Here is a 27,707-nt window from a genome sequence, read left to right on the forward strand (position 1 = left end):
GATTTATGACTTGTGAACACCAGTATACTACTGTGGCCTTTACTGAATGTGTATTTTTTGGGAGGTAGTCTGATGTTGGTGGTATGATACCCGTTATCCTTAGTAAAGACTAAGCATCCTGTGGAACTTTGACCTTGAACAGAATTTTTCACCTTTAGAGATACTTTGACCTATATTGGTTTATCGTTACAAATTGTGACTTGGATTGAGAGTTTTCCCATTGGCACATATACCACATATCTTCTTATATCTATACACAGCCTTTTTGCACACTTGCATCGGTTTCTTGCTAACATAGACTCTTAACTGCTAATATGATCATTGTAATGAATGTTCTCTGCAGATAACTGACAATTTACACACTTGTAAATAGTGCTAACAATTTTCAAACTATGACAAAATGTTTAGAAATCAAGCCAAACAAATGCATACATTAACATGAATTACTCCTCAATTTTTAAGTTTATTCATTAATCTTAATCTGGTTACACAATTGAAAGAAGACTTGATTTCAAAAAATAAGCACAATTATTTCCTTTATCTGCAGTTCATCAATCTTTGAGAAAGATTCACAGTGTATGTTACTAGGCAATGGCAAAAATGCCTTTCCACTAACATAATAGTATAAGCAGAATACTAGCATTTTTTTCACAAGAGTATGTAAAGCAATCAATATAAAGGCTAATTGATATACAAGATAACACACAAGATATTATCACATATTTTTAATAACACAAGGAAACAACAATACCATGACAGATGATAATAAAAAGTTTTTAAATACAATCACAACATATTTACTCTTATTTTAAGCACAAATATCATCATGCAGTAAATATACTTTTACCTAATTATTAAACTTCAATGAACTATATGTTAAAAATATTTACATTTGAGTTTAATGCATGTATACATTAAACGGGCTATAAAAGAATCTCTGAAATAACAAACTTTGGTTCTGGGTGATTTTAGGGAGATTGAAGGGTTCTGCATTGATCTTTAATAAAATATTGAGTTTATGTTTGTGTGAGGTAGGAGAAAATCAAGAACAATCAAATAAAAATTTACAAGTAATTAAAGTCAACAAACAGTTCCCTTCACTCCCTGGGTGCTGTAGTGAAGGTTATATATACTGAACCGCAAAAGAAATGTCGTATTTTTCAAAAGCTAAAATTTTCAACTGCATTGAAAAAAAATATTTATTCATTTTGGTTTAGGTAAATTACCTTCAAGAGGTGCAAAGTTTTTGTGTCATCTTAATCTGTTCGATGCAGTACTGGTGCCACGAATTAACCCACGATAAAGAAAACAGGCAATATGACCTTTGAATGCTGGACAGCGATCTCAAGTCGTTGCAAATGCATTTAACTGCCATGTACGCACTATCCAACGTCTACATGAACGCCACAATGCAACAAACAGTAAAATTGAACGTCCATGTATTCAACGCCTGAATGAAATAAATCTGTGATATGGTAGTGGAAAACTTTATCAATGGACAGTAAATGAACTGAAATGATGTGAATTTGTTAAATAACAAGGGTATTTATACGCCCATTCAATAAAAAATATAGCATTTATTCTTCCATTATGTTTGCCTAAAATTACTGCGACGTTTCTTTTACGGTTCAGTATATATATTTTCAAGCAGAATGATTAAAATAAAATCTTACTGCCGTGAGAGGACTGTAAAGTCGTTAAAAACTCCCATCATCATAGAAAATTGATAACTCAAGTGCAACTGTTTTAATGTTAATAATGCCCTTAACAGATCCTATCATTTGTCTCATTAGTAAGGGAAAAAACATTTTTAAAGGTTTAACCTTAATTTTGTAGTGCGATGACATCTATTTTTTTTCAATTTCAGAAGTTGTGAAGACAACAGATACAGAAAATTAAAATGACTAATTTCTGAAATCAAAATGATATTGATTATAACACTAGAACCAATGTATGAACTTAAAACATTGATACACTTATAATTTCATACTTTATATAATATAACAAAACTGCAATAACAGCACAAATTAACTTTATGAAACCAGCATAATAAGATGTTTCCATTTATAGTTGTTAACTATTATTTACATGGTAGGCATATATCTCTATATAAACATTGTGGAATTATATCTTGATCCATTGAAGTGTTTTGCCATGATTATGAAAGTCACATGGTATATTCACATGTCTATCATGTGATTTCTCTTCAGTGTTGTGACCATTTGATTTGTTTGATGTCAATACCTTCTTGTACCATTTCCCATAAAGGACTGAAATAAAAAGGAAACAATCAATAACTGTAAATATTCAACATAAACTGAGAAAATTATTATTCTTTGGCTATCAATTTTCAAAAATTTCATTGGTATAGATAAACAACAAATCTAAATGTTTAACAAAGTATAAATTCAGCATTGAATTGTATGCAAACTTCAGAATAACCAGGAAACAAAAAAATCAGTAACTTTTCCATTTGTAAAGCGCAACTCTAAAATGGTTAAAGTTACGTCACCCAAATTAAAACTTGATCTGTGTTTTGTGGAGATAAGCATTGTGTGTAAGTTTCATAACATTTGATTGAGGCAACTAAAGTTAGAGAAGAGAATACTTTATGAAGTAGGTATGGAGGGATGAACAGATGAACAAAGGTAAAACTTAATGCCCGTCTGCTATGCTATTTATAATTATGATGTGTATCCAGAATAAAAATTAATGTTATAAAAACATTTGAACCTACAGAATCATTATAATAGAATTTTCTACTTTATATCCTACCTCATTTCTCTGAGTCTTGTTACATGTTTGACTGTAAGATCAGCTGTATAATCTATCTCTTCTTCTGTTGTAAATCTTCCAATACCAAATCTAAACACAAAGAATTTCATAATAAAATATGTCCCTAGCTATTAAAATAAATTTAATAAAAGAAAGTATTCTGCTTAACTCATCCAAACCTTTACAATTCATTACTATTACAAAGATAATCTGAATCAAACTTGTCAGAAATATTGAACTGAAGACCTTTCATATAGAAATCTCATTTATCCACATCAGGCAAAATAGATGGCAGCTAAAGGCAATCTCTATTATTAAAATGGTCAATTCTAAATGATTCTTCTCTGAAACTACATGTAGAGGCCTTTTCCGACTTTACAGGAATGATGATTTAGAGATACTCTATAAAGCATCTTCAATTAGTACTGTTGACCATTTTGATTAATTTTTCATAAAGAGTAACAATTTCTTAAATAAAATGTTCATTACCTGATTGAGGAGTGGGCCAGGTCATCATCAGCTCCTACAGCACGTAACACATAGGAAGGTTCTAATGATGCTGAAGTACAGGCACTGCAAGATACAACAGGTAAACATAGTGATACTGATTTACATGTAATTGAATGCAGGAGACATGGTACATATTAAATAGTTAATACATGTATAGAAAATTTAGGATTTACATATATCTATCAGATGGGATACAGGAACTGACACTCAAGAGTTATTCATATATTATATGATGCAGAGGCATTTTAACAATAGAAATTCACTTCAATAAGATTAATATATATTTTGCATGGCATCTCTCTGTGTCATAGGTACACAATTAACACAATAGAAATTTTAGTAAAACAATGTTTACCAAAAGATATCATACATTCCCACACAATATGTGCAATCTTCTTATTTTTCTTATTTGTTTTAAAGTTTTTTTTAACAAGTCTGGTTATCGATATGCTATTAATTATTTGATTCATTGTATGTTTCTCAATATGGGTGTTGTTCAAGTATTCAAGTATTTATACATCCCTGGCTTTCAAATCTTAACCAATATGCTTATGAACAGTGTTTTTTTTAATAGGAGCTTAAAAAATTATCCTTACATCAAAAGTTTAGATTTTTCACTATGTTTATAATTTTATATCAATAATTTTAAAGTCTCAGGTGATTGACATAGTGAAAAGTACAACAATCATGGCTGACTGGTTTGTTATCCTATTCACCAAGGACCTCTATAAACTATATTTCAATTTGATCATGATATGTAAAGAATATTTTACCTTCCAGAAGATAGAGCAATATCTTTTAGTGCCATTAACAAACTTTCTCCTTCCACATAAGCAAAGGACAGATTTATGCAGCCTGAAATTATAATCCTCATATTAAAATGAAATACAATTTAAATGTTGATGATTAAAACATCTTTTGGTGAAAAACATTTGTATGCAAATGACAAAAACAGCTTTATGACTTTAAAAGATGATTGTCACGAAAACATTTTCATTATTCAATCAAATGAGATATGATTTTAGAATACAAAAATAGCAGGTTCCCCATTACCTCTTGTTTATTTCAATAGCTGTAGATGAGAATTTTCAGATTAAGTTCCCTTTATCTTAAATATTTCATGTGAACCATTTAATTATGTATAATAGATATAAAAAGACGTGATAATAGTGCCAATGAGACTACTCTCCAACCAAGTCACAATTGTAAAAGTAAACCATTATAGGTCAAAGTGTGGTCTTAAACATGAAGCCTTGGCTAACACCGAACAGCAAGCTATAAATCTGGATTATTGTTTGTACATGTCAAAGCCTAACTCTACTCAGTTGTCTACCCTATTCATACACCATCAGCAGTTTATGTACTATCTATCAGTATTTGAGGGTATGTGTTAGTAGTGTCAATGATGAGCATAGAGAAGTGACAAAAACTTCTTGGTGATATTATCTGTATCAGCAGTAAACCATAGAATTTTGTCTGCTAATCATAATGCATATTTTGTCTTCAAATTAATTTCGTATAAAATACAGACAATCCATACAGGTATAAATAGTAATAAGTGAAAATTTCATATAAGAAAATGTTTCTTCAATCACTTGCTGAACCATAAAAAAGAGGTCAAGGACAATGGAAATATGATAGACTGAAACTTTGTATTTTTAGTCATCTATATACAAGGTATGAAGCTTCTGAAATATAAAGTATTTAAGCTGGCAGATTAGAATCCCATTCCACATTTTAACCTTCTGCCATTTTTATTGCAGGCAATACAAAAACACTATACCAACCTGGATAAGTCATATCTGGGTCACCATTCCTTATGACTTGTGGAATAGCATCTTGTACCTTGTGTAATAATCTGTTCGATAATTCTACTGTTCTCTTATGGTCATACTGGAAAATAGAGAGCAGAAATATGGTCATACTGGAAAATAAAGAGTAGAAATATGGTCATACTGGAAAATAAAGGGCAGAAATATGGTCATACTGGAAAATAAAAAGCAGAAATATGGTCATACTGAAAAATAAAGAGCAGAAGTATGGTCATTCTGGAAAACAAAGGGCAGAAATATGGTCATACTGGAAAATATAGTGCAGAAATATGATCATACTGGAAAATAGAGAGCAGAAATATGGTCATACTGGAAAATAAAGAGTAGAAATATGGTCATACTGGAAAATAAAGGGCAGAAATATGGTCATACTGGAAAATAAAGTGCAGAAATATGGTCATACTGGAAAATAAAAAGCAGAAATATGGTCATACTGGAAAATAAAGAGCAGAAGTATGGTCATACTGGAAAACAAAGGGCAGAAATATGGTCATACTGGAAAATATAGTGCAGAAATATGATCATACTGGAAAATAGAGAGCAGAAATATGGTCATACTGGAAAATAAAGAGTAGAAATATGGTCATACTGGAAAATAAAGGGCAGAAATATGGTCATACTGGAAAATAAAAAGCAGAAATATGGTCATACTGGAAAATAAAGGGCAGAAATATAGTCATACTGGAAAATAAAGGGCAGAAATATGGTCATACTGGAAAACAGAGAGCAGAAAATATGGTCATACTGGAAAAAAAGAGCAGAAATATGGTCATACTGGAAAATAAAGAGCCGAAAAATTGTCATAGTGGAAAATAACGAACAGAAAAAAAACCTCTAACTAATTGTAAACATTTCATTTCATGTTACAAATGCTGTTAAAATATATAAACTTTTATAGAATTTTCTTCTTTTTTCAATTAAATATATATATAATTTTTGAAAGCATGTTTAGTCATTTGAATATAAGTTGGGTCAAACAGATGTTACAACCTGAATCCTAGGAATTAAGAATAAAAGAGGTCAAAGATCTTGATTCTAAAAAAGTACAGTTTATTTACATTTTGGATAAAAGTTGAAGCTGGTCTTACTGATATTTCAATAATTTTCATAAAAAGAACACCTCATATATCAGCTACAACTATGATAGACATTGTGTATATATGTGGTCAAGGCTCCGTGTTGAAGGCCGTACTTTAACCTATAATGGTTTACTTTTTAAATTGTTATTTGTATGGAGAGTTGTCTCATTGGCACTCACACCACATCTTCCTATATCTATTGTTCTGCAAACAAGACTTAAACGATTAGTTGCAGTTTTGTGGTTTGATATTTGGTTGTATCTGTAATAAATATACCTCCATCTCTTCCATAGCCACAGCACAGGCTGACCCCATTCCTACACAGAGAGGGGTGGGGACAGTACCACTCCTCATACCTCTCTCCTGTCCTCCACCACTCTGTAGAGCCTCAACTCTAACTCTGGGACGTCTTCTGATATATAAAGCTCCTACTCCTGGGACAGAAAGGAGAAGCTCAATATTAAAAATTATAAAATATATCTCATCTCACATATGCTATGATTCATTTACAAAATAATGAAACTGGGTTATAATGTGCAACTGTACAATAAGTACTTAGATATATTAGAACCCATTTTAATGCCAAAAGGTTAAAAAATACACTTTAATAACTAAAATATGTCAGTAAATATAAGGAATCTCAAATAAAGGATAACATCTATTAAATATTAAGCATGTTTATTTTGAGAAAACAAAACTCACTAGCTAGAGATAAATCATTCCATTATACAGTAGCCATTTTCCAATCACAAAAACCAGCGGAAAATAATACTATCCCCTGTCATCAGACTAGTGCTGGTAATCACTGCTACTATAATGTATAAAAGTTTTTTTCCATATGTTGGTCTACCCGGATTCTAGGGTAACAGAATTGTCAATCCTGATACAAATGACACAAGGAGAATGGTGAGGCTTAATCAAATTTTATATGTAAATATTTGAAAAGAAACCAGGTAATCTCTGGTTTATAATTGAGGTATGTCAAATAGCAAGACTGCAATTCTGAAACCTGGGCAATACAGGTATTTAAATGTTACATGTATACATACCTTTTGGGCCATATATTTTGTGACCACTGATAGACATAAGGTCAATATTCATGTCATTAACATTCATAGGAATTTTCCCTATGGCCTGAGCAGCATCTGTATGGAAAAATATTTTCTTGGATCTGCACAGTTTACCTAAAATATCAGAAAAATTTTGCATGTGAAAATTCTAACAATGATTAAAACAGCCTTTTTTACAGTTTTTGTTTGGTGTATTATTGGTTAGTTGTTTTTTATTTACAAAGAAAGTTAGATCCACTTATTAAGACTTCAGTAGCCCAACATCCTTAAGGTGACAAAGTAACTAATTTCACTTTAGTGAATTAAAACGGAAGAGAGTTAATGGCACCTTGGTCTTTTGTACATATAATGTACCAGAGGTGAATACATTTTCTAATGTAGCATCAATAAACATAGACAGAAACTACGTAGTAACATTCATTTTCATGGGCTTAAAAATTTCATGGTTTTGTCTCTATATAAGATGTCATGGGGATTTAATTTCACGGTTTCCAGTGAATAGAAGTGATAGTTAATGTAAGTTAAATTTTTGTGAGATTTTTAATTTCGTTGATATATTCTTTCCACAAATTAACCAAATGAAATCCTCCAAGAAAATTTCTGCTTTAACAGTATATATGGTTGAGAATGCTTGTAATTGTATAGGTATTGCAACCCCTTCCCTCTAATTATGGTGGTTGAGGGTTACAGCATACAAACTATTTAATAAAATAATTACCAATTTCATTGACTGGTTGTTTGACCCCTATTTCATTGTTAACTGTCATTATGGAGACTAATACTGTTTCATCTGTCATTGATTCTTCTAATAACTGAAAACAAAAATTAATTATATATAAACAGGTTAATAACAGAACACAAATTGTTTATACACAGGTTTATAACTGAAAACAAAAATTCATTAAAAACAATTTAGGTTCTATTTACATTGATTGTTATTTGGGTAATACTTTAGAAATTAGTTCAAGCTTATCAGAGTGAGAAAAAATTTAAACAACAAAAAATTGTATCATTTGCAAAAATGTGTCAACTTGGATGAATAATAGGAAAAGAGGACTGTCACTACAAAAAAGAGGGTATATAAGATAAGGGCAGACAGTCTGCCCTACCACTAGCCACCTACAGTGGTTATAAGGGTTCTTTAAATATGCAGAGAGCAAGGCACTCTCCAAACACATCCTTTAACATCCTCATTTCAATTGGGTGTCTTTTTATTTACAACATTTAAACTTTTTTTGTTCATTGTTTTTGTAGTGCAATAGAAAGGAACAGAACAATACAAAAGTTTTAGAAAATTAAACGACAAATTCTAAAATCTTGAATTGTTTCTACACTACACTACTTACCTTTAAGTCAATTATTCCATTTGGTTGTACAGGTAATTAAGTAACTCTAGACTTACCTTTAAGTCAACAATACCATTTGGTTGTACAGGTAAATAAGTAACTCTGAAACCTTCTGCCTCTAAAGCTCGACATGAATCCAATACACATTTATGTTCCTACAAAATTATCAATGCTACATATAAGTCTTACTTCTGTTTTATGAAATTTGAATATTTCTTTAAGGATTAAGATGCAAAAATATGGAAAAATGCCTTGATTGTTAATAAACTAAATAGATTAAATGTGTTTTATTTCTATATTTAGGATTTCTTAGTTGAGTTTTTGACTTGTTAAATTTGGGAACACAAGGGGGTCCAGGTGGGGGTTTCTCTTCCTATATCAAGCAATACAGGTCTGTCGCTTGAATGAGTCTATTTTTTTATATGTCCAATATATCAATTGGTTGCAATTTCGCTATGGTAAATTGTCAATGGGTTAGTAATTTTCATCTTTTGCTGAAATCCCAGCTGCACATTCGTACCCAAAACCCCATGTTGACCTCCCCATGTTTTGGAATTCCTGGCATTTAAGAAGGGTCCTATTATTGAATCTCAAAGTAAAAATTGAATATGCAAGAAATCATTTCTCATAATTTTCATTTCAGCAAAGAATCACAAAAATACTTGCATGATCAATATGATATCAAAAACTTACAATTTACAACTTACATGTATAATGATTAAATCAAAAAAGATGATTAACTGTTGGTAATTTAACATACAGTTGCAAATATTTCATACTTAAAATCAGGCAAAAACAAAATTTAACAATACAAATATTTTGAAAGGATCTGAGATGTAATAAGTGGACACATTGAAGAACAGATAATTTTAATATTCACAGGAATAGCTGACTATTTCAATCTTTTAGAACTCTTAAGTTATTGTTACAGTAAAATTTAAATATCTTTGCATTCCTCAATCATATGCTATGAACTATTATAGCATTGCATTCTCCAAACATGTGCTATGATTTATTAATGGTGACTTACGGTTTGTGTTGTTATTACATGGTTTTTCTTTGACTTATAAAATCTGGCAGTTCCTTTAACAGCTATGTTATTGGATTCTGTTGCACCACTTGTGAAAATTACTTCCCTTGGATCAGCTCCTATAAGATCAGCTATTTGCTGAAACATAAATTGTAGTTATGATTTAGTTATGCAGAATATGATGGATATTTTATAATAACATATTTTTTTTCTTGAATGTAGAAATGATAAACATTTTGGGCCTTTTATAGCTAACTACGCGGTATGGGCTTTGCTCATTGTTGAAGGCTGTATGGTGACCTATAGTTGTTAATTTGTGTGTTATTTTGGTCTCTTGTGGAGAATTGTCTCATTTGCAATCATATCACTTCTTCCTTTTTTTTTTATATATATATAATAGGGCATGTACTAGTAGGGCTCACCCTACTTAAAATTCATAGAGAAAATGACTTCTTGAAACCTTAATGCCCCTTATGTCTAGGGGCCCTGGGCATTATCAATAATAGAGAACTTCTAATTTCTATTACAAATCCAATAACAAAGTAATAATTGAACTGTAAAAGATGATACAAACTTTTCTGGCTTTTTCTACAGCTGCTTCACTTTCCCAACCATAGGCATGAGTTCTGGAATGTGGATTACCATAAGAACCAACAAAGTACGGTAACATTGCATCCAATACTCGTGGATCCTAAAAATTATCAAGTGTTTTGTTTTAAGTAGAAATTACAACAGTAAGGTCAACAAATCACAGAATCCTCTAGCTCACTATTGATATTCTGACCAGATGCACAAATATGCATATACAAATGTACTAAAAGCAATATATCAAGAATATTCTAAATACTCAATATAAATGACATTAAGATAAAATGCAGAGTTCTTACATGTAGATTTCTCAATGCTCATCTTTAACCAGAAGCAAAATTCTCAATTCCATGGTAGAATTTACCCGAACACTGGTCAGAGAGGGAAATCCATTTGTTTGTCTAGACTGAATTATTAAGAAATACATGTTTCATGTATTTACAGATTATATATTTAACTATATTCAGAAATATGTAAAGAAAAGCTTATAATAAGTCAGCAAATTGAATCAAAATGTTGGTTTGACGCATCTACATCAGACAATAAAACAATATTAATACATATCTAAAATTTGGCAGGAAATTTTTAAATATAACTTGAGGATTCAATTAACTTTCAGGTTACCTAATTGTATGGTTTAATATTTTGCTCCAATTAAAGTATCTAAATATTTGATTGAGTAATTTTTATTTCCCCATCATGGCATAAATCTTCTATAGATGTATCAATAATTCTACAGGAACTGATAAATATGTTGTTGGGGTTGTGAACATTACTTCATTACTTTTACTCTGAGACTTGGTTTTCATAAATTTATTAATGTACCTATTCTGTTACTTAAAGAAATTTATTCTTAATATATGCTATTACCAATGGTGTGGTTGACTGAGTATCCATATACAGTGGTCTCATATCTTCTGGTGGCATGTCCTTCCTGGTCTCAAAAGTATCAGGATGTTTAACTAGATAAAATATAAAAAAAATATAGTTAAAAAAATCTAATTAAAAAATAACCCCAACATTAAATCATTAATTCATCATAGACAAGTATCACAACAATCAGTGAAAATTATTATGTCATTGCACAATTAATTCTCCAAAACAAGCCATAAACTTTTAAATATCTCCATGTGTTATCATAAACATGATAAATTACCAGAATAAATAGTATAGCATATAAATATCTATATACATTTTTTTTGTACCTATAAGCTATTAAACTTGAATGCCCTTTATATCAATATTTAATAATAAACTGTTATCACAGAGATATGTCTGGCCTTTTTGTAATTTTGATTATGCATATGTTGAAATCCATATAGCAATACTTTAACATCTTACACAAGTTATGCAAATATTCAAAGTCAATGAACCATGACTGAGTTACATGGCTAAACAATCTTCTTGTAAATGAAATGTGCCAATGCTTATACAACTGCATACCAAAAACCATTGACTTATTATAAGTCGTTCCCAAACCTATATACAAACATTAACTTGTAAACTGTGTAAAAGTTTCAAAGTCAATGAACCATGAAGAGGGGATCAGATTTTATAATTTCCATGGAAACAATACTTGCAAATGTAAATAAATTTGCATCCCAGATATCATTGACTTAACATAAGAAGTTCATCTTAAATTGATCTAATCACAAACTAATACATGTAAACTAAGATAAGTTTCAAAGTCATTAGACTTTGACTGAGGGGCGAGGCCAAATATTCTCCATGGAAATGAGATGTGCCAATGCTTATACAATTGAAAACCAAGTAACATTGGCCTACCACTTATGGTTCCCCTTGAACTGACCTAATCACAAACTAATACCGGTACATGATAACTTAGAAATTTTTTCAAAGTCAATAGACCATGACTAAGGGGGCGGAGCCAAATTATCTCCATGGAAATAAAATATGCCAATGCTTATACAACTGTATACCAAATATCATTGACCTACCACTTGTGGTTCCCCATAAACTGACCTAATCACAAACTAATACATGTAAAATAAGCAAAAGTTTTGAAGTCAATAGACCATGACTGAGGGGGCAGGGCCAAATAATCTCCATGGAAATGAAATGTGCCAATGCTTATACAACTGCATACCAAATATAAATTACCTACCACTTGTGGTTCCCCATAAACTAGACCTAATCACAAATTAATACTTGTTGACGCCATGGTCTCCGCCGCCAGAAACAGCATACCTTTGTCTCGCTTTTTGACTCTGTCAAGGGGAGACCAAAATAGGGAGAACAAACCCAGGGCAAACAGGCTTTAAAGGTGAACAAACTCAGGGTGAAAGGACCTAGCTATATAGGATAAACATGTAATCAGGGCAAAGGGACATGACTATCAAAACTCCTCTTTTATTATCATTGCAAAAATAAGATGCTTTCTAATTAGGGATGATATAACTTTACACTTTTAAGACAACCAATAAGTGATTGGAATTCATGTGAACTACTTTTAGCTATTTAAAGGTCAACACAGGTTTTACATCCTTGTTAATCACAACCACATCTTTCTGGCAATATGACTTGTGATGCTTGTCTGGATTATATTTTAAAAAAGATGTTTTTTCTTTTAATTTTTTTTGTCAGAGAAATAACTGGCACTTGTACCATAACACTACAGATTTATGCCTTCAACTGGCTACTTTGGAAAGCTCTGAGTTGTACTACAACCGGCTGCACTCCTTCTAGTGTGAACGGTAGACTTTCTGCACTGTGTGCTTCAGACTCAAAGACACACATTTAGGATTTATTTGTTGAGAAAACTTTTCTTTATAGATCTTATAGGGATTCTACAGACATTCAAATAAGAAATTGATCCGACCTCAGATTCCAATTAGGAAACTAGAAGAATGATAAAAAAAACATGGGTTGCTTTTGCAATTGCTATGTATCCTTGTGTATTGTATTTTCGACCTACTAACATATTTTTCCTAATTTCTTTTTTATATGTTTGAACATACACATGCCTAATATTTTGAGAGTCACTAGTATACTTGTGCATAAAATAATTGTATCTGAAATATATTTCTATCTTTAATAAATTTTTTTAATTGAGTTCATTAGATCGATGGCACCTTTGTTGACAAAAACAAGCGTCTTGTGTTTTCGACATATCTAAGAAACAGGTCCAAAGTCAGAAATGACATGTCGTACAAATCCGGAATTGGTTATGAATTTGATACCAAAGTTTATATCAAAGTGTTAGAGGCAATCAAACATATGACTTAATGAATTAAATGGTTACATATATACAGCTATAAGATATAAAATATTATTTTGATATCTTTTTTGGACAAGTTGCAGACATTTCACAATGACAAAAATGAATGAGGTACTTTTGGAAGCCTTGTTGGTCTTGTATAGATTCATGGTTTTGTTAAATAATTTAGTTTATGCATTGTGAAGTGAGGTTGGTGAGTATTGTCTTTGTCTGTAATTTCTACTGACAGACTATTTTTTCTGTAAATAAAAATTAACTGATATTTTAATTTTTCGGTAAAAAGCTGTAAGGAGCATCAGTCAGGGGACTTACTTAAATGAGTGATTTTCTAAATCACTGATTCAAGTAACATTATTTCCATAAAGGTTGGAAGTAAGAGTTGTCTTTCTTTAATAATCGGCTATTTAAGTAGTACAAATTAATCACTAGAAGAAGTGATTTAATTTTATTAGAGCTTTAAATATAGAATACTAATGATCCAGGGACTGATTATGTTTCTAAAATTATCAGAACCAACATCTGTGTTGTTGGGATGACCAGGTCATTTCAGGTGATGACCTTGTACTGAATCTAGGATAATGACATAAAAATCACTTGTTTAAGTATCCTACCTCAATTTCCTTCCCAAAAATCACTTCTTTAAGTATCATTATTTTAATAATCCCCACTAATTTCAACACCCCCCGAAAAGTTAAATTTTTATCGCGAACAGTAGAATTTTATTACATAATCTGAAAGATGAAACCTTGAACTTTACAGGAAAAATACTCCCACTGCTGGTAAAAATCTGTTAAGAAAGTAATGATTCAGTTCATTATGTAAAGCCATTATTATAGCATTTTTTCAACTAAAACAGAATTTGCAGATAAATGATAGCATCAAAGGCATAAACCTTGCAACATAAAAGAAGCAAAAAGTTCATTTTTTTAATTTCATTAATGAAAAGATATTATTTAAAACTATGTGTTTAAAATTTTGGTAAAACTACAAAATCACAATTTGTGACAAACCGGCTTCAAATTTGCTACTCAAATTAGTGATTTAAAAATCACTTATTTCAATAAGTCCCCTGACTGAGCATGCATATTTCAGTATTCATATTAACTTTAAATTTTACAACTAACCACATGAAAGGCATGTGACTTAATCATTAATGACCTTGAAGTTAACTTTGCATGCAATAAGACCTCTCTCATATTTTTAGAAAATTTGTTTATTTTAGATTGATTCTTTTGGAAGGTATACACCTTATCGCTAAACCCGGCTGACCCAGCCGCTTGAACTTTAGACGCATACAACAATCACTTTTCCATTGTGGCGTCAGATATTTATGTTTTATGAGGCCAAAATAAAAAGATTGTATGTTTGCCCAAACGCGACCGACCCAAAATAAACCCGCCGACTCAAATTCTTTTTTTGACGTTTTTTTAGAAGATTTTTTTTTTGCGGATTCTTTTCATGTCCGCTCCGTCATTGTATAAAACTTAATGTTTGTTATCTTTGCGTTTGAAAGTAACTGTGAATGAGATTAAAAGAAAGCGCATAAGAGACGCAGTTAATTGATCTTCCATGTTCTCTGTTTTTATCTTCTGATTTAACGAACGTAAAGAAGTGAAAAATGTGAAGTGGCACAGTTTTTGTTTTACGCTGTAGTTGTCTGTACTACCAAACCCTTACCTATATGCTCAATGTTAATTTCATCGTGTAATCGAAGATCTGATAAGAATATTCAGGTAGATTTGTTCAAAACCATGTGCAATCGAATATTTTCAATGTTACTCTGACAGGAAATGGATCCGGAAGTTGCGAATTTACAATCTTGCAAGAAGATTTTGTATTTATTGAATAAAAAGGGATTACTTCTTGATAAATTGTTGTCTTTAATTATAATCTTCCTTTATCATGTGAATTAGATATAATACACATTCATTAAATGTTTATTTTAGATTGATTCTTTTGGAAGGTATACACCTTATCGCTAAACCTGGCTGACCCAGCCGCTTGAACTTTAGACGCATACAACAATCACTTTTCCATTGTGGCGTCAGATATTTATGTTTTATGAGGCCAAAATAAAAAGATTGTATGTTTGCCCAAACGCGACCGACCCAAAATAAACCCGCCGACTCAAATTCTTTTTTTGACGTTTTTTTAGAAGATTTTTTTTTTGCGGATTCTTTTCATGTCCGCTCCGTCATTGTATAAAACTTAATGTTTGTTATCTTTGCGTTTGAAAGTAACTGTGAATGAGATTAAAAGAAAGCGCATAAGAGACGCAGTTAATTGATCTTCCATGTTCTCTGTTTTTATCTTCTGATTTAACGAACGTAAAGAAGTGAAAAATGTGAAGTGGCACAGTTTTTGTTTTACGCTGTAGTTGTCTGTACTACCAAACCCTTACCTATATGCTCAATGTTAATTTCATCGTGTAATCGAAGATCTGATAAGAATATTCAGGTAGATTTGTTCAAAACCATGTGCAATCGAATATTTTCAATGTTACTCTGACAGGAAATGGATCCGGAAGTTGCGAATTTACAATCTTGCAAGAAGATTTTGTATTTATTGAATAAAAAGGGATTACTTCTTGATAAATTGTTGTCTTTAATTATAATCTTCCTTTATCATGTGAATTAGATGCCCTTTTATTCAAATAGTTCAAATTTACAAGCCTCAGTTGACAAAATCAATAAGTTGCTGTTTGGGAGAATTTGATTAAACTATAATTGCTCACAGAATAAGAAATATAATCTTAACTGAATGTAACTCTTTCTGAATAATTTAGTGCAATATAAATCCCCTTTGACAAGAAAAATCTGGCTTTTGTCAGAAATATTTTTTTCACATGTGCAAAAGTAAACACATGATATGGTTGGATTTTTATACAAATTTGTGAGGAAGCCTCTAGAACCATGACCTAAAAATAAATAGTCTTCAGAAATTGTTAACTTTATGCAATTATATTTTATCAATAATGATTATTTTCAAAAATTTAAACTTGATTATTTAAAGAAATAAAATTATAACAAATACGTTTTTAGTTTGGAGATTCTACAGAACATGTTTTGGTCTATTTATAGCCAAATTAGTTTACCTGTGTGATAATGTAAAAATATAAATTTGTTTTCAAAACATAAAAAGACAGAAACTATGGATGGTAGATAATAATTCATATAAAATATTTTAGGACATTTAATCTATTTTAAAAGATATAGGATTTAAAAACTGCAAACAAATTAAATTATTACATACATCAGCTGATATTTTTTTTTCACAAACATCTTGTTGATGTAACTGTTGAAAATCACTTCATAAATCCACCAACCCTTTCACACAGTCAGGGTTATAAACATCTCAGGATATAAAGTAGACTAATTTATTTATAGAGGTTTTAAATTCATGGCTTTTGGTTGACTCTACAAAGGTTTGACGGAAAAAAAAGATGTACTGTTTTAAGACCTTTTCATATTTTCATGCAAATTCTGAAAAAAAAAAAAAAGAATTTGCCAACCTACGTACCCAGACCCAGTCATCATGGGTCGGGTTTGGGCAAACTGAAATATTTTTAATTGTGGCCTGACGTCAAAATTTTACAGGAACCTATGTGATATCCAGTAATGGCGGACAAATAGCGATAAGGTGTATTAGGGAAAGGGTACAAAAATGTAATATAAAATAAAAAAAAACGTAAATACTTAATTAAAATAACTTTATTAAGAAAATTTTCACCACACATGTTATCATTTGCTATTCTTATTCTTACTAAGAATAGCAGCCGAATATGACGTCACATGGGCATGAACTGCATACAGGAAGTGAAAGTAGAATTAGGTCGAAAACGTAAGATCGTCGAAAACACAATACGTTGAAATACGAGACGATACAAATCAAAACAAATATTTATATTGGTGTGTAAATGTACATGTCATGTTCTTTAACAAGATCTATATTGCTATCAGTCTACTTATTCTGTCTAAATTGATGATTTTTAATATCTTAATTTTAAGAGTTCCATGAACATTATGAAACAACGTGTATGTATCTTTCAATGTCTTTTTGACACATGTAATGGCTGTATACCTGCAACTGCAACTTTCTGAGCATTGTCAGTCACATTCGCCTGTAAATATCTCTTAGTTGACTGAGTTGTGCTGTTCACAACTTGTAATACAAAGCGAAAATTTCTGAAAAGTCGTGCCATTTTATATTTATTTTCTTCTGTCGAAATTGCTTTACATAATTGTAGTACTATGCAGCCAATAATCAACAGTAGTATTGATTATAACCAGAATCACTCAAACAATATCCGATTACCAAATATACAAATACCAACACGAATATTCGAAAACGTACATAATTGCTTCATGTTCAAGATAGAATTTAAAGAAAATTCATACCTGTCAACTGTCACTATTTGTGGGGGATTTCCCCCATGGAGGCTCCCAAATTAAAATTTTGAAAGAGCAATTTTGTCCAAAATTTAAACAAAAAAATTAATTTTACAATAACTTTAGGCTTATAAAAGTATGAAGAAGCCAAAAAACTACCTTAAATGTATTTGCAGGCCCCGTTTATGGTTTTTTAGGACTATGACAGCCATCTTGCACGCAAAACCCCCATGGGCATTTTGAAAAGTTGGCTGGTATGAAAGATTGATAATTTATTATTGAGACTTCTGTAACACATGTGGTTTTTTTCTCAGATTAGAATTAGATAGAAATAGTACAAAAAGTTAAAACTATAGTAATAAAGCATCAGTCTCATGTTGATAAATGTTTTAAAAAAAAAAAATAGGATAAGAATGATAGGTCACAGCGCATTTGCTCAAGCTACAGGTTTTGACAAAATGACACATTTTATAATAAGAATAAGAATTTTATTAGTCTAAAATCCAAACAATAGGATTGTTACTAAAATACAAAACAAAAACAAAAACAAAGAAACAGACAGACAGGCATATTAATTACAAAACTAGGCATTAAACACTACAAACATGTAGCATTGAAAAAAAAAAGTTATTAATATTAACTATAATACTATTTTTGACAGCATGTCTCCTCTTTCAAATTATCAATTCAAATATTATGCTTATATATATATATAACATTATAAGTTGGGCCATCAATTACACAGTTCATATTGACATTATAATTGTTTCTCTCATTATACATTTCATTTATAGACGTCACGCGCGATGTTCGTACCTCATTGGAAAATCGGTGTAGTTGGCAAGATCCAAGTCCAAAATATATAGTTTTGTGATATCACATTCATTGCTATTGTACGAATTTTTGAAAAAATAATGTTTTTTAAAATAAAAACGAAAAAAATAATTGTTGAAACTATGTTTAATGCTGCATGCGACAAGCTTCATTTAAAAAAACCGGCTATTTTTAGGCTGTCCCGCGTAACATATTTCATTTATTGTAACCACTAAACTATGATTTTCGTCTAAACTATTTAATATTTTGAAAAACGTTTTTTTTCCCATTATTTAACATAAAGGTTCCTTCAGTTTGTTATGCATTCTTTATGACGTTATAATGACGCAATAGAAAAAAAGATCCATACTACAAGGGCAAACCTGTCCCACGGGGAAAAAAATTTGGATTCCAGATTTGAGAATTAAAAAACATTTATCTAAAATGGAAATGGGTTAGTGTAGTGTTTGTTTTTACTACATCAATGTTAATTTGCTTAATTTTATGAAGTTAAAGACAAATATCATGGCCAGAAAAATGATATATGGTAATTTATGAGCGATTTTTCAAAGGCTTACAAGGTTGTCGCACTGCCATTTTTTGACGTAAAAACGAACTCACCTCAAATTTACGTCAATTGTTTGCTTATCAGTGCTCTTTTAATGGTAGAATTTTATGATTTTTGAAAATGTTATTTTTCTTAATTTTTCAAAAACTAAAATACATCAATTTTCAATAAGTAGTTAAAAAGCACCGACGATTTTGCGGAGTCTTACAAGAATGTCGCACTTGCTTAAAAACAACGTTTTAGTCGAAGTTTTGGTTTGAACGTTACGAAATATTCGGGACGTTGTGTTACGCTTACATGTACGAACATAGCGCATAACGTCATAACATTATAAGTTGGGCCACCAATTACACAGATCATATATTGACATTATATTTTTTTCTCTCATTATACATTTCACTTATATAGTTAACAATGATAAGTAAAATATCACATTCTTCGCAGGAAAATATAAAATCAAATTTGTTTTCTTCACTCATTGAATTAAAACTGGGGACAATACTAGAAATTTCATTCAACATTTTGATCTAGTTTTATTAATTTCTGAACATAATGATAAAATGAAATACATCTTCCACCTCTTTATGACATAAAGGACATATTCTATTTTCTAAAGCTGTTTTGTTGTATCTACCGCGTTCAATAGCCAGTATACTATTCCTTATTCTTATTTTAGCATAATTTTTTGTAACATTTTTATCTATTTCAATAAAAGGTACTTTTCTAGTTCACACTTTACTTTAAATTTTCTGTAGGTTCTTAGTTTATTTCCATTTATTGAATTATCATCATTAAAGAGACAATTTTTCCAAAATGTAATGTAATTTTCATTGAGCTTCTCTCACGACGGCTAAAAGTAATCTTTTTTTTAGAAAAGGTACATTGATTTTCCCAAACATGAGTGAAATTCAATTTTGAAAGTAGCATTTTCAGTGGCGGATCCAGAACTTTTCATAAGGGGGGACCAGCTGACTGACCTAAGGGGTGGGGGGGGGGGGATCCAGTCATGCTTCAGTGATTTCCTATATTAGCAACCAAATTTTTCCCACGAAAAGGGGGGGCCCGGGCCTCCCAGCCCCCCACCCCTGGATCCGCCTATGATTTTTACTTTTGAAGCAAATCCATCATTTAACTGCTTGTTAGCTTTATAAACATTATATAATAAAGACTCATTTTCATTTGACTTTAAAATATGTAACCAAAATCCTACAGAAGACTTAAGGGCCTGTATACCAATAGGGTACATTCCCAATTCAGCTAATACAGCTGTATTTACTGCCTTTGAATTAACATTTAGAAGACCTTTTGAAAATTTGATCTGGAGTTTTACTGATTCCATAGATAAGTATTGAGATTTAAGAGTTTTATTGTTCTTCACAATATTTAGCGACCATATCTCACTGCAATACAGTAATATTGGGCTAACACAGGAATTAAACAGTTTCATATGGGGAAAAACATCCATCTTATCTGAGTAGAGTATTTTTTTAATACAAAACAATGCTTTTTTACAGAGGATATTTGCAGCATTAGTGAAAAATCCTGATGGCTTGAATAGTATACCTAAATATTTATATTCTGTGCAACATTCAATTACTTCATTATTCAATACAAACTTGTCTTTAGTAAGTTTTTTACCACTTTTATTAAATATCATTGTTTTTGTCTTGTCAAGATTGACAGTCAAGTTCCATTTTTCACAATAAGTGTTTAACTTGTTAAGACAATTTTGTAAACATTCTGAAGATTCTGATATTAATACTAAGTCATACTAGACAATTTTATGTCATGCAATGTTACAGGATCACATGTGTTATCAAACATTGAGGTTAAATCATTTATATAAAAAGAAAATAAGGTAGGGCTTAGAATGTTTTACTCCAACTGTGGAAGGGATTTATGAATTATGTATACAGGAAAAACATTATGCTCAGAAGCTAAACTAAATGATAGAATTGTAAAATTAAATACGATAAGATAGCTTTTAGAAAATGCTTTGAGAATACCATAACTCGGAAAAAACCCGTGTGTTTTCCACGACTAAAATACAAAATAGGAAAATTCCATGTAGATTCCTTAAGAAAATGCACTATTTCATCTTAGAATCTTATACATTTGTTCTTTTACATGAACATTCACATTAGTTATCTTCATTCCTGCATCAAATTTTGCTAACTTGATTGAAAATCAGGACCTGCTATGTTCTCTAATTTTTACAATCCAACCTTAACCGTTTTTCATAACTGAGACGAGCCAGTGCGGCTCAATTTGGGCGAGTTGGTTCCAGACAGGGCGATTTTTTACAAAGTGGGACGAGTTGTTGAAAAAGTAGGGCGAATATTACAGTGGGTCGTGCTGTTCTTCTTCCAGTGTTACCCTTTTTCGGTAATTAATGAGATTTATTAGAGTTCTGATCAGTGATTATACTGCATGCTCCTGTTAAAGGGAGACTAACCCCTTGAGTAAGGTTGACAAGCAAAGCAGTCGAAACCGAAAAGGACAAGATCGAGTGACTTATGTTTCGTGCAAAACAGAATGTTAAGAACTTGTCCTCTGAAGAGGATTGATATAGGTTTGAAGAAAAAAGTTTTTTCACAACCTTTTGAAGAAGTTCATACGAAAGGACAAATTGAAAGCGTTAGAAGATTTTTCTTAAAATTTAAACAGAGGCATGGGTATTTAAGTTCAGACGTCGCACTGTTGACTCGAAAACAAGTCTCATCGATATTGAAAATAAATGAAGTATCAGTGGATGCAGATGGTCCTATTAAAAACTTTGAAGTGAATAAATTACCAGCAAATAAACCAATTGAAGATCGTGACACAGTAGCAAAGTTGACTCATGGAGATAAAAACAAGTACATTTTCGGTGTTTATGATGGACATGGTGGTAGTGCATGTTCTCAAGCTCTCAGTGAACGATTATTTAACTATATTTCAGTCTCAATGTCAACGCAAGACATTTTGAAAGACATTGCATGTGACAACGAGGGACATGACAAACTTGTAGACTGGTACCCTTATCAGTCACAGTACTTCAATCATGAACTTGATCAAATATACAAGGATAACTTGGCTAAATTTGCCAAAGAAACATTAGCAAACTTTGAAGAATGCTCAGTAGAAGAGCATTTGCGGCACGCTTTTCTCCGTCTTGATCATGACATCATGTCAGAATGCTTGCCAGTAGGTCATGACTTGAGCATAAATGACCAAGCTTTAGAGAATGGTTTGTCAGGGTCTTGTGCTTGTATTGCATTAGTTGATGATATAGATTTGTATGTTGCTAACACGGGTGACTGTCAAGCAGTTTTAGGAGTTGAAGTTGATAAAGACCATACGAATACAGTAGAAATGTCACATGCACACACAAGTTACAACTCCAAAGAAGTAAGAAGAGTTTTAAAAAGTCATCCCAATGAATCTTCCCATGTGATCAAAGGAGGTCGTCTCTTTGGCAGTTTAGCACCATTAAGGGCATTTGGAGACATGATGTATAAGTGGTCTGTTAAGGAACGTAATCAACTTCTGAAACTTTTCAAGCATCACCCTAATTTCAATGTATACAGCGAAGTTTTGATGCATGAACATTACATTACGCCACCTTATCTGACAGCAGAACCAGAAATCATTCACCGTAAATTAACTCCGAAAGACAAATTTTTAGTTATTGCGTCAGATGGTCTGTTTGACATGATTCCACCTGAAAAAGTTGTCAAACTGGTTGCAGGACACATGGAAGGAAAACAAGTACTGGTGGCCCCTAATTTTGATATTAAGGGCCTCACGATGAATGAAATTAATCAACGTCTCAAACAAAGAAAAACTCATCTGTCTAATGTGCCTACGGATGACAATGTTGCAACACACTTGATGAGAAATGCTCTGGGTCCAGAACATGGAAGACTGTCCACTTTGTTGTCATTGCATGATGATGTTGCCAGAAGCTATCGTGATGATATTACTATAATTGTAGTTTTCTTTGACACAGGTTATGTGAAAAATTTCTATGTAGAAGCTGAACGTGATATAGATAGTTTAGAATGAGTACTGGTGTGAATAACATTAATAATAAGTTTACAATATTAGCAGTACTGTAGATTTATGTCTCTAGCTTTGAATTGTTTAAGAACAAAATAAGTTGAGAATACTTTTGACAAATGTTTGATACATAAAACCTTTGCTATATTAGATCATCTAGCTACAATGTACATGTATGAATGTAAAAAAAAAATAGTTGCCCTATACATGTACATGTATGTATATAATATAAACATGATAAATAGGGGGGAAAAGGCTGAAGAATGCACCAAATATTTTAAAACTCTTCAATATATATTTATATGCATTTGTACATTTGTAGCTATAACATACATGTACTGTACATTGATTATAAAACTTATTGAATTGAGAGAGGTTTTATTTTTCATTTGTACATGTTCATGTACATGTATATCACAGGACTTTTTTGAAGGTTGTTGAAAAGGGGCATACATGTATATGATTTTAAATATGAGTTTTGACCATCACGATCAACATAATCATGATACTGCATGATCATGGTAATCATCAACATGATTGAGACTACAATTGTAATAAATTTTTGAAAGCCACAAGGCATTGTCAAGTGTACAACTCCTTATAATATGTCTTTATATATATTTCAGAGATATTTTAATATGAAATGAAAATACGATTGGAGTTTTGGTTAAGAAACCCTTTTTTTTCTTTTTATTTCTTGTACATGCATATAGTATAGCTTTTGGTGAATGGGAACATAATTTGAATGAAAGAATTTAAGTACCAGTTGCTCAGTGCTATTAGCATGATTAGCATGATCAATTTAGGTACTAAAGAATTCCTTAATGTACTACATGTAGATGTTTCAATTCATTAGTTTATATTTTTATCCTTCTCCCCAAAAATTAAAGCAGAGCCACAGAAATGTTGATTAGAGTTATTCTCGTCTTCATTGAAGTGACAAGGACAATCACCTGCTTGTCTTATGTGCAAAATCATGATAATGTCCAGAAAAAAATCTCATCAGCTAAAAACAATTAAAAAAATATACTGAAATGTAGTGCATGTACATGATGTAGAAATACATGTAGTTTATCATGTTTATACTTGAAATGATGCATAATAATACACTACAACTATATAAATATGTACCATATTACCATAGACATCAAACTTTTCAGAAGAAAAAGGGCATGGTGTCAGGAAAAAAGGGCATGGTGTCACACCATGCTTAATTGCCTTAGATAAAACACTAGACATGTACACATGTAATGTAATTGTTAGTCCTTAGTTTTCTACCATACTGTCATATTTGTCGTTTACAAAATGTATATATATACTACATGTAGGGAAATGTTTACATTTTATCTTTTATTTTAATTTTTGCATTAGGATAAACTGAACGATATATAGTTATAGTTATAAACTGCACATATATTTCCACTAGAAGATGGGTTAGAACCAAGATAATTATTTTTACATATCCACAAGACAGAGGACCATTCATACAGTCTCTCACTTGGACAAGACTGATATTATCTTGTCTTATATTCCTGACTGAATTAAATTTTTCTATACTAAATATACAATTTTTCTGTTCCGAATATTTTTAGGGTAAAAGTGCAAAAAAATTATAAAAATTTATTATATATCTAACATGTTCAATTTTGCTGTCTCTTGATCTTTGCACCTTAGACCAAACAAATACAAATACACATGTTTTGTTCATAAACAATATTGGGCATTGTTCTAAATACTTTAATGGTGCTAAATAAAAAAGTCTCATCTTAGCTATAGCCTTACTTACATTGTAATCAAATTGTTCATAACATATTTTAAAGTAGGCATCAAAATTTATAGTAGATAGATTTTGGGAAATAGGAAGCAGAATTTATTTTTTTGGGCCTGACCATAAGGTCTGGTTACTGCTAAAATAGAAAATACATTTACCTTCAAAGATTATTTCAGAGTTAGGATTAACTGGCCATAAGAAGGAAAAGCATTTAACAGTGACGGTCACATTTAATTAACAAAATCCTATTAAAAGTGTTGTCTTATATTTTCTGTAATTTGAATCATAAAGTATGAACAAATGTTTGAAAGCTTTTATCTGTTCTCTGTTTTTTCTTTAGAATAATTTGTTCTAAGATGATAAATCATAAATTAAATGATAAATGAGGTGTGTACATGTCACATGTATTGATCATGTAAGGTCCATGATATTCTAGAAAAATGCCAAACAAAAAAGTGTTGAAATATAGAAAAATATCAATCTTATTCTTTAAAAACTCAATTTTATACAAAGGGAGATAATTTCACTTGTTATTTTTCAATTTCTGCAAAGAGTTCCTAAGTTAATAAACATGTTGGTAAGTTTTCATAATAAAAGGTTTAATGCATTTCAGTCTTCAATGTAAGAAGTCAAAATTATTGTGAAATAATGCAATAATTGGTAATAGAAAGCTATATATATCATGTATATTCAGACAATATCCATGTATTTCAAATGGCTATTATAGGCAACATGGTGAAAGAAATGTGCTGAGTTGTGAATGATGAATTTAGAAGTGCTGTTATCTGCCCATTCCACTGTATATTATATCATATGACATTCTTTATTTGTTTATTTTACATGTTTTTGTTTGAATTTTTATTGTGTTTGTAATTAAAATAGTTGTTTTTTTTATCAAATTTTACATGTACAGTGCTAGCAGAAAGGATTGAATTTTTGAAATGTCAGTCATTTTAGTTAGCATTGCATGATGTAATATAAAATACTCATTGAATATTATTGTTATGAAATTAATCAATTTTGGTTCCATGCAGTTGTTTAAGCTAATTTAAATTCAACATTTATTGATTTATAGGACATTGTAATCTCTACAATTATAACTATACATTTAGTTAATTTGACCATAAATTGTTTTGTCTTCCAATTTTTACTGTTGCTTTTCCCGTTATTTCATATGACTTTGTCTCTTTTAGTTCCATTTGCAATAATTGAAATATTTGAGTAAGCCTGATAAAGCTTCTTCACATTTAAAAAATTAAGGACGAGAAGGTTGTCAGTTTTGAAGACTTATATTTACATTTTTTTTTGAGAATTCACCTAAATTATCAACGAATAAAAGTACTGGAAGATTGAAAAAGTTTCTGTCCATCTTGGTTTAAAACAATGTGGACAAAAAATAAAAAAATAACCTCTTTGTGAAACATGCAAATATTAAATAACAGACATGATCTAAATATAGGTAAAATTGTTTATTCCTGGTATGTTACTTATGTTTACAAGATCTTTGTTGTGTTTTGTTTGATGAAGTTAATATAAAAGTGAAAATAAATGTTTTTATTATTGCTCCCTTTAAAAATTGTCATGACATAAAATCAAATATACCTTCTCTTTTGCTTTCTGGTAGTGTGCAGTGTGGAAGGTCATGCTAAGTGTCTTACTGTTGCAAGGTCAAACAAGACTTGGAAATTGGTATTTGCTCTATCTTAACCAATGCAGCATTTATGGATAAGAAAAAAGATGATTGGGCTTGGTTTAAGAATCATTTGTCTTGGTAGGATGACATGTCTTTCTGCTGACCATGTTAACTTACACGCTAAAAATCTGGCTCAGACAAAGCTGGATTATATTGATAGCACATAGCCAAATTATTGTCTCAAGTAGTAGGCATTTAATTGCCAATAGATGTTGAATATCCATTTATATATCACATCAAATATACATATATTGTATTTTCAATGGTTAGTAAATAAAATTGAGAATGGAAATGGATAATGGGTAATGTATCAAAGAGACAACAAATTAACCCGATCAAAGAGTTAAAAAAAACCCAGCTGAAGTTCATCAATGGGTCTTCATCACAGTTGGAAAATCAAGCACCTAGAGGCGGACTTCAGCTGGCCCCTAGATAAAAATGTGTACTTATTCAGTAAAAAAGCAACACATATGAATGAAAAAATCGGTAATCAGCTGGCTAAACACAATTTGGAATCACTATATGGGACAATAATTAATAAACTATTGAAACACAAACAGTGGTACCAACATACATTGTACCATAGAGACATAAACAGTGGCATCTAGAAATACATGAAACCGTCTGTAACTAACTCACAATAAGTGGTATTGCAATATGTTTAAAACCCTCTGTAACATACGTTTACCAGCTACACGTGCATGATGTCATGTGTTAACACACAATCCATGATGTAGACCCATTTATAATGCCATCTGTGATCGACTATTAACACAAAATCGGACACCTGTATTGTACCATCTGTTTCCAACACATCTGTAATCAGCTATATACACACAATCTTGTATCAACACATGTATGGGATTACCAGTAATAAACGTTTGGGGATCATATATTTTAGTGGATTGACGATAAAATGGATTTTCATGGATATTTGATATTTTTGTATTTGCAAAATATAAAAA

The 27,707-nt window shown here is 31.0% G+C and overlaps 2 protein-coding genes across 3 annotated transcripts; one reads left to right on the top strand and one right to left on the bottom strand.

The window, feature by feature from the left end:
• Positions 1 to 713: 713 nt before the first annotated feature.
• Positions 714 to 17,736, bottom strand: LOC139524675 (cysteine desulfurase-like). 2 transcript variants are annotated; one of them, XR_011664833.1, is made up of 14 exons: positions 17,549 to 17,736; positions 11,101 to 11,192; positions 10,217 to 10,333; positions 9,643 to 9,780; positions 8,669 to 8,767; positions 7,985 to 8,078; positions 7,246 to 7,380; positions 6,473 to 6,630; positions 5,073 to 5,178; positions 4,059 to 4,140; positions 3,265 to 3,348; positions 2,776 to 2,865; positions 1,706 to 2,270; positions 714 to 1,132 (listed from the first exon to the last, which is right to left on the bottom strand). XR_011664833.1 is itself a non-coding variant. In XM_071319667.1 (13 exons), exons 1-13 carry the CDS (start codon positions 17,667 to 17,669, stop codon positions 2,207 to 2,209), a joined length of 1,380 nt encoding a protein of 459 aa, XP_071175768.1. In that variant the 5' UTR covers positions 17,670 to 17,725; the 3' UTR covers positions 714 to 2,206. The 2 variants fall into 2 exon arrangements, 1 of the variants encoding a protein (XP_071175768.1); XM_071319667.1 differs by having other exon boundaries at positions 714 to 2,270; positions 17,549 to 17,725.
• Positions 17,737 to 21,485: 3,749 nt separating this feature from the next.
• LOC139524676 (pyruvate dehydrogenase [acetyl-transferring]-phosphatase 1, mitochondrial-like) lies at positions 21,486 to 26,598 on the top strand. The gene has a single exon (XM_071319668.1). It carries the CDS (start codon positions 21,773 to 21,775, stop codon positions 23,282 to 23,284), a length of 1,512 nt encoding a protein of 503 aa, XP_071175769.1. The 5' UTR covers positions 21,486 to 21,772; the 3' UTR covers positions 23,285 to 26,598.
• The last annotated feature ends 1,109 nt before the right edge of the window (positions 26,599 to 27,707 follow it).

The sequence above is a fragment of the Mytilus edulis genome, chromosome 5 (genome assembly GCF_963676685.1).
Source record: "Mytilus edulis chromosome 5, xbMytEdul2.2, whole genome shotgun sequence".
Taxonomy (NCBI): domain Eukaryota; kingdom Metazoa; phylum Mollusca; class Bivalvia; order Mytilida; family Mytilidae; genus Mytilus; species Mytilus edulis.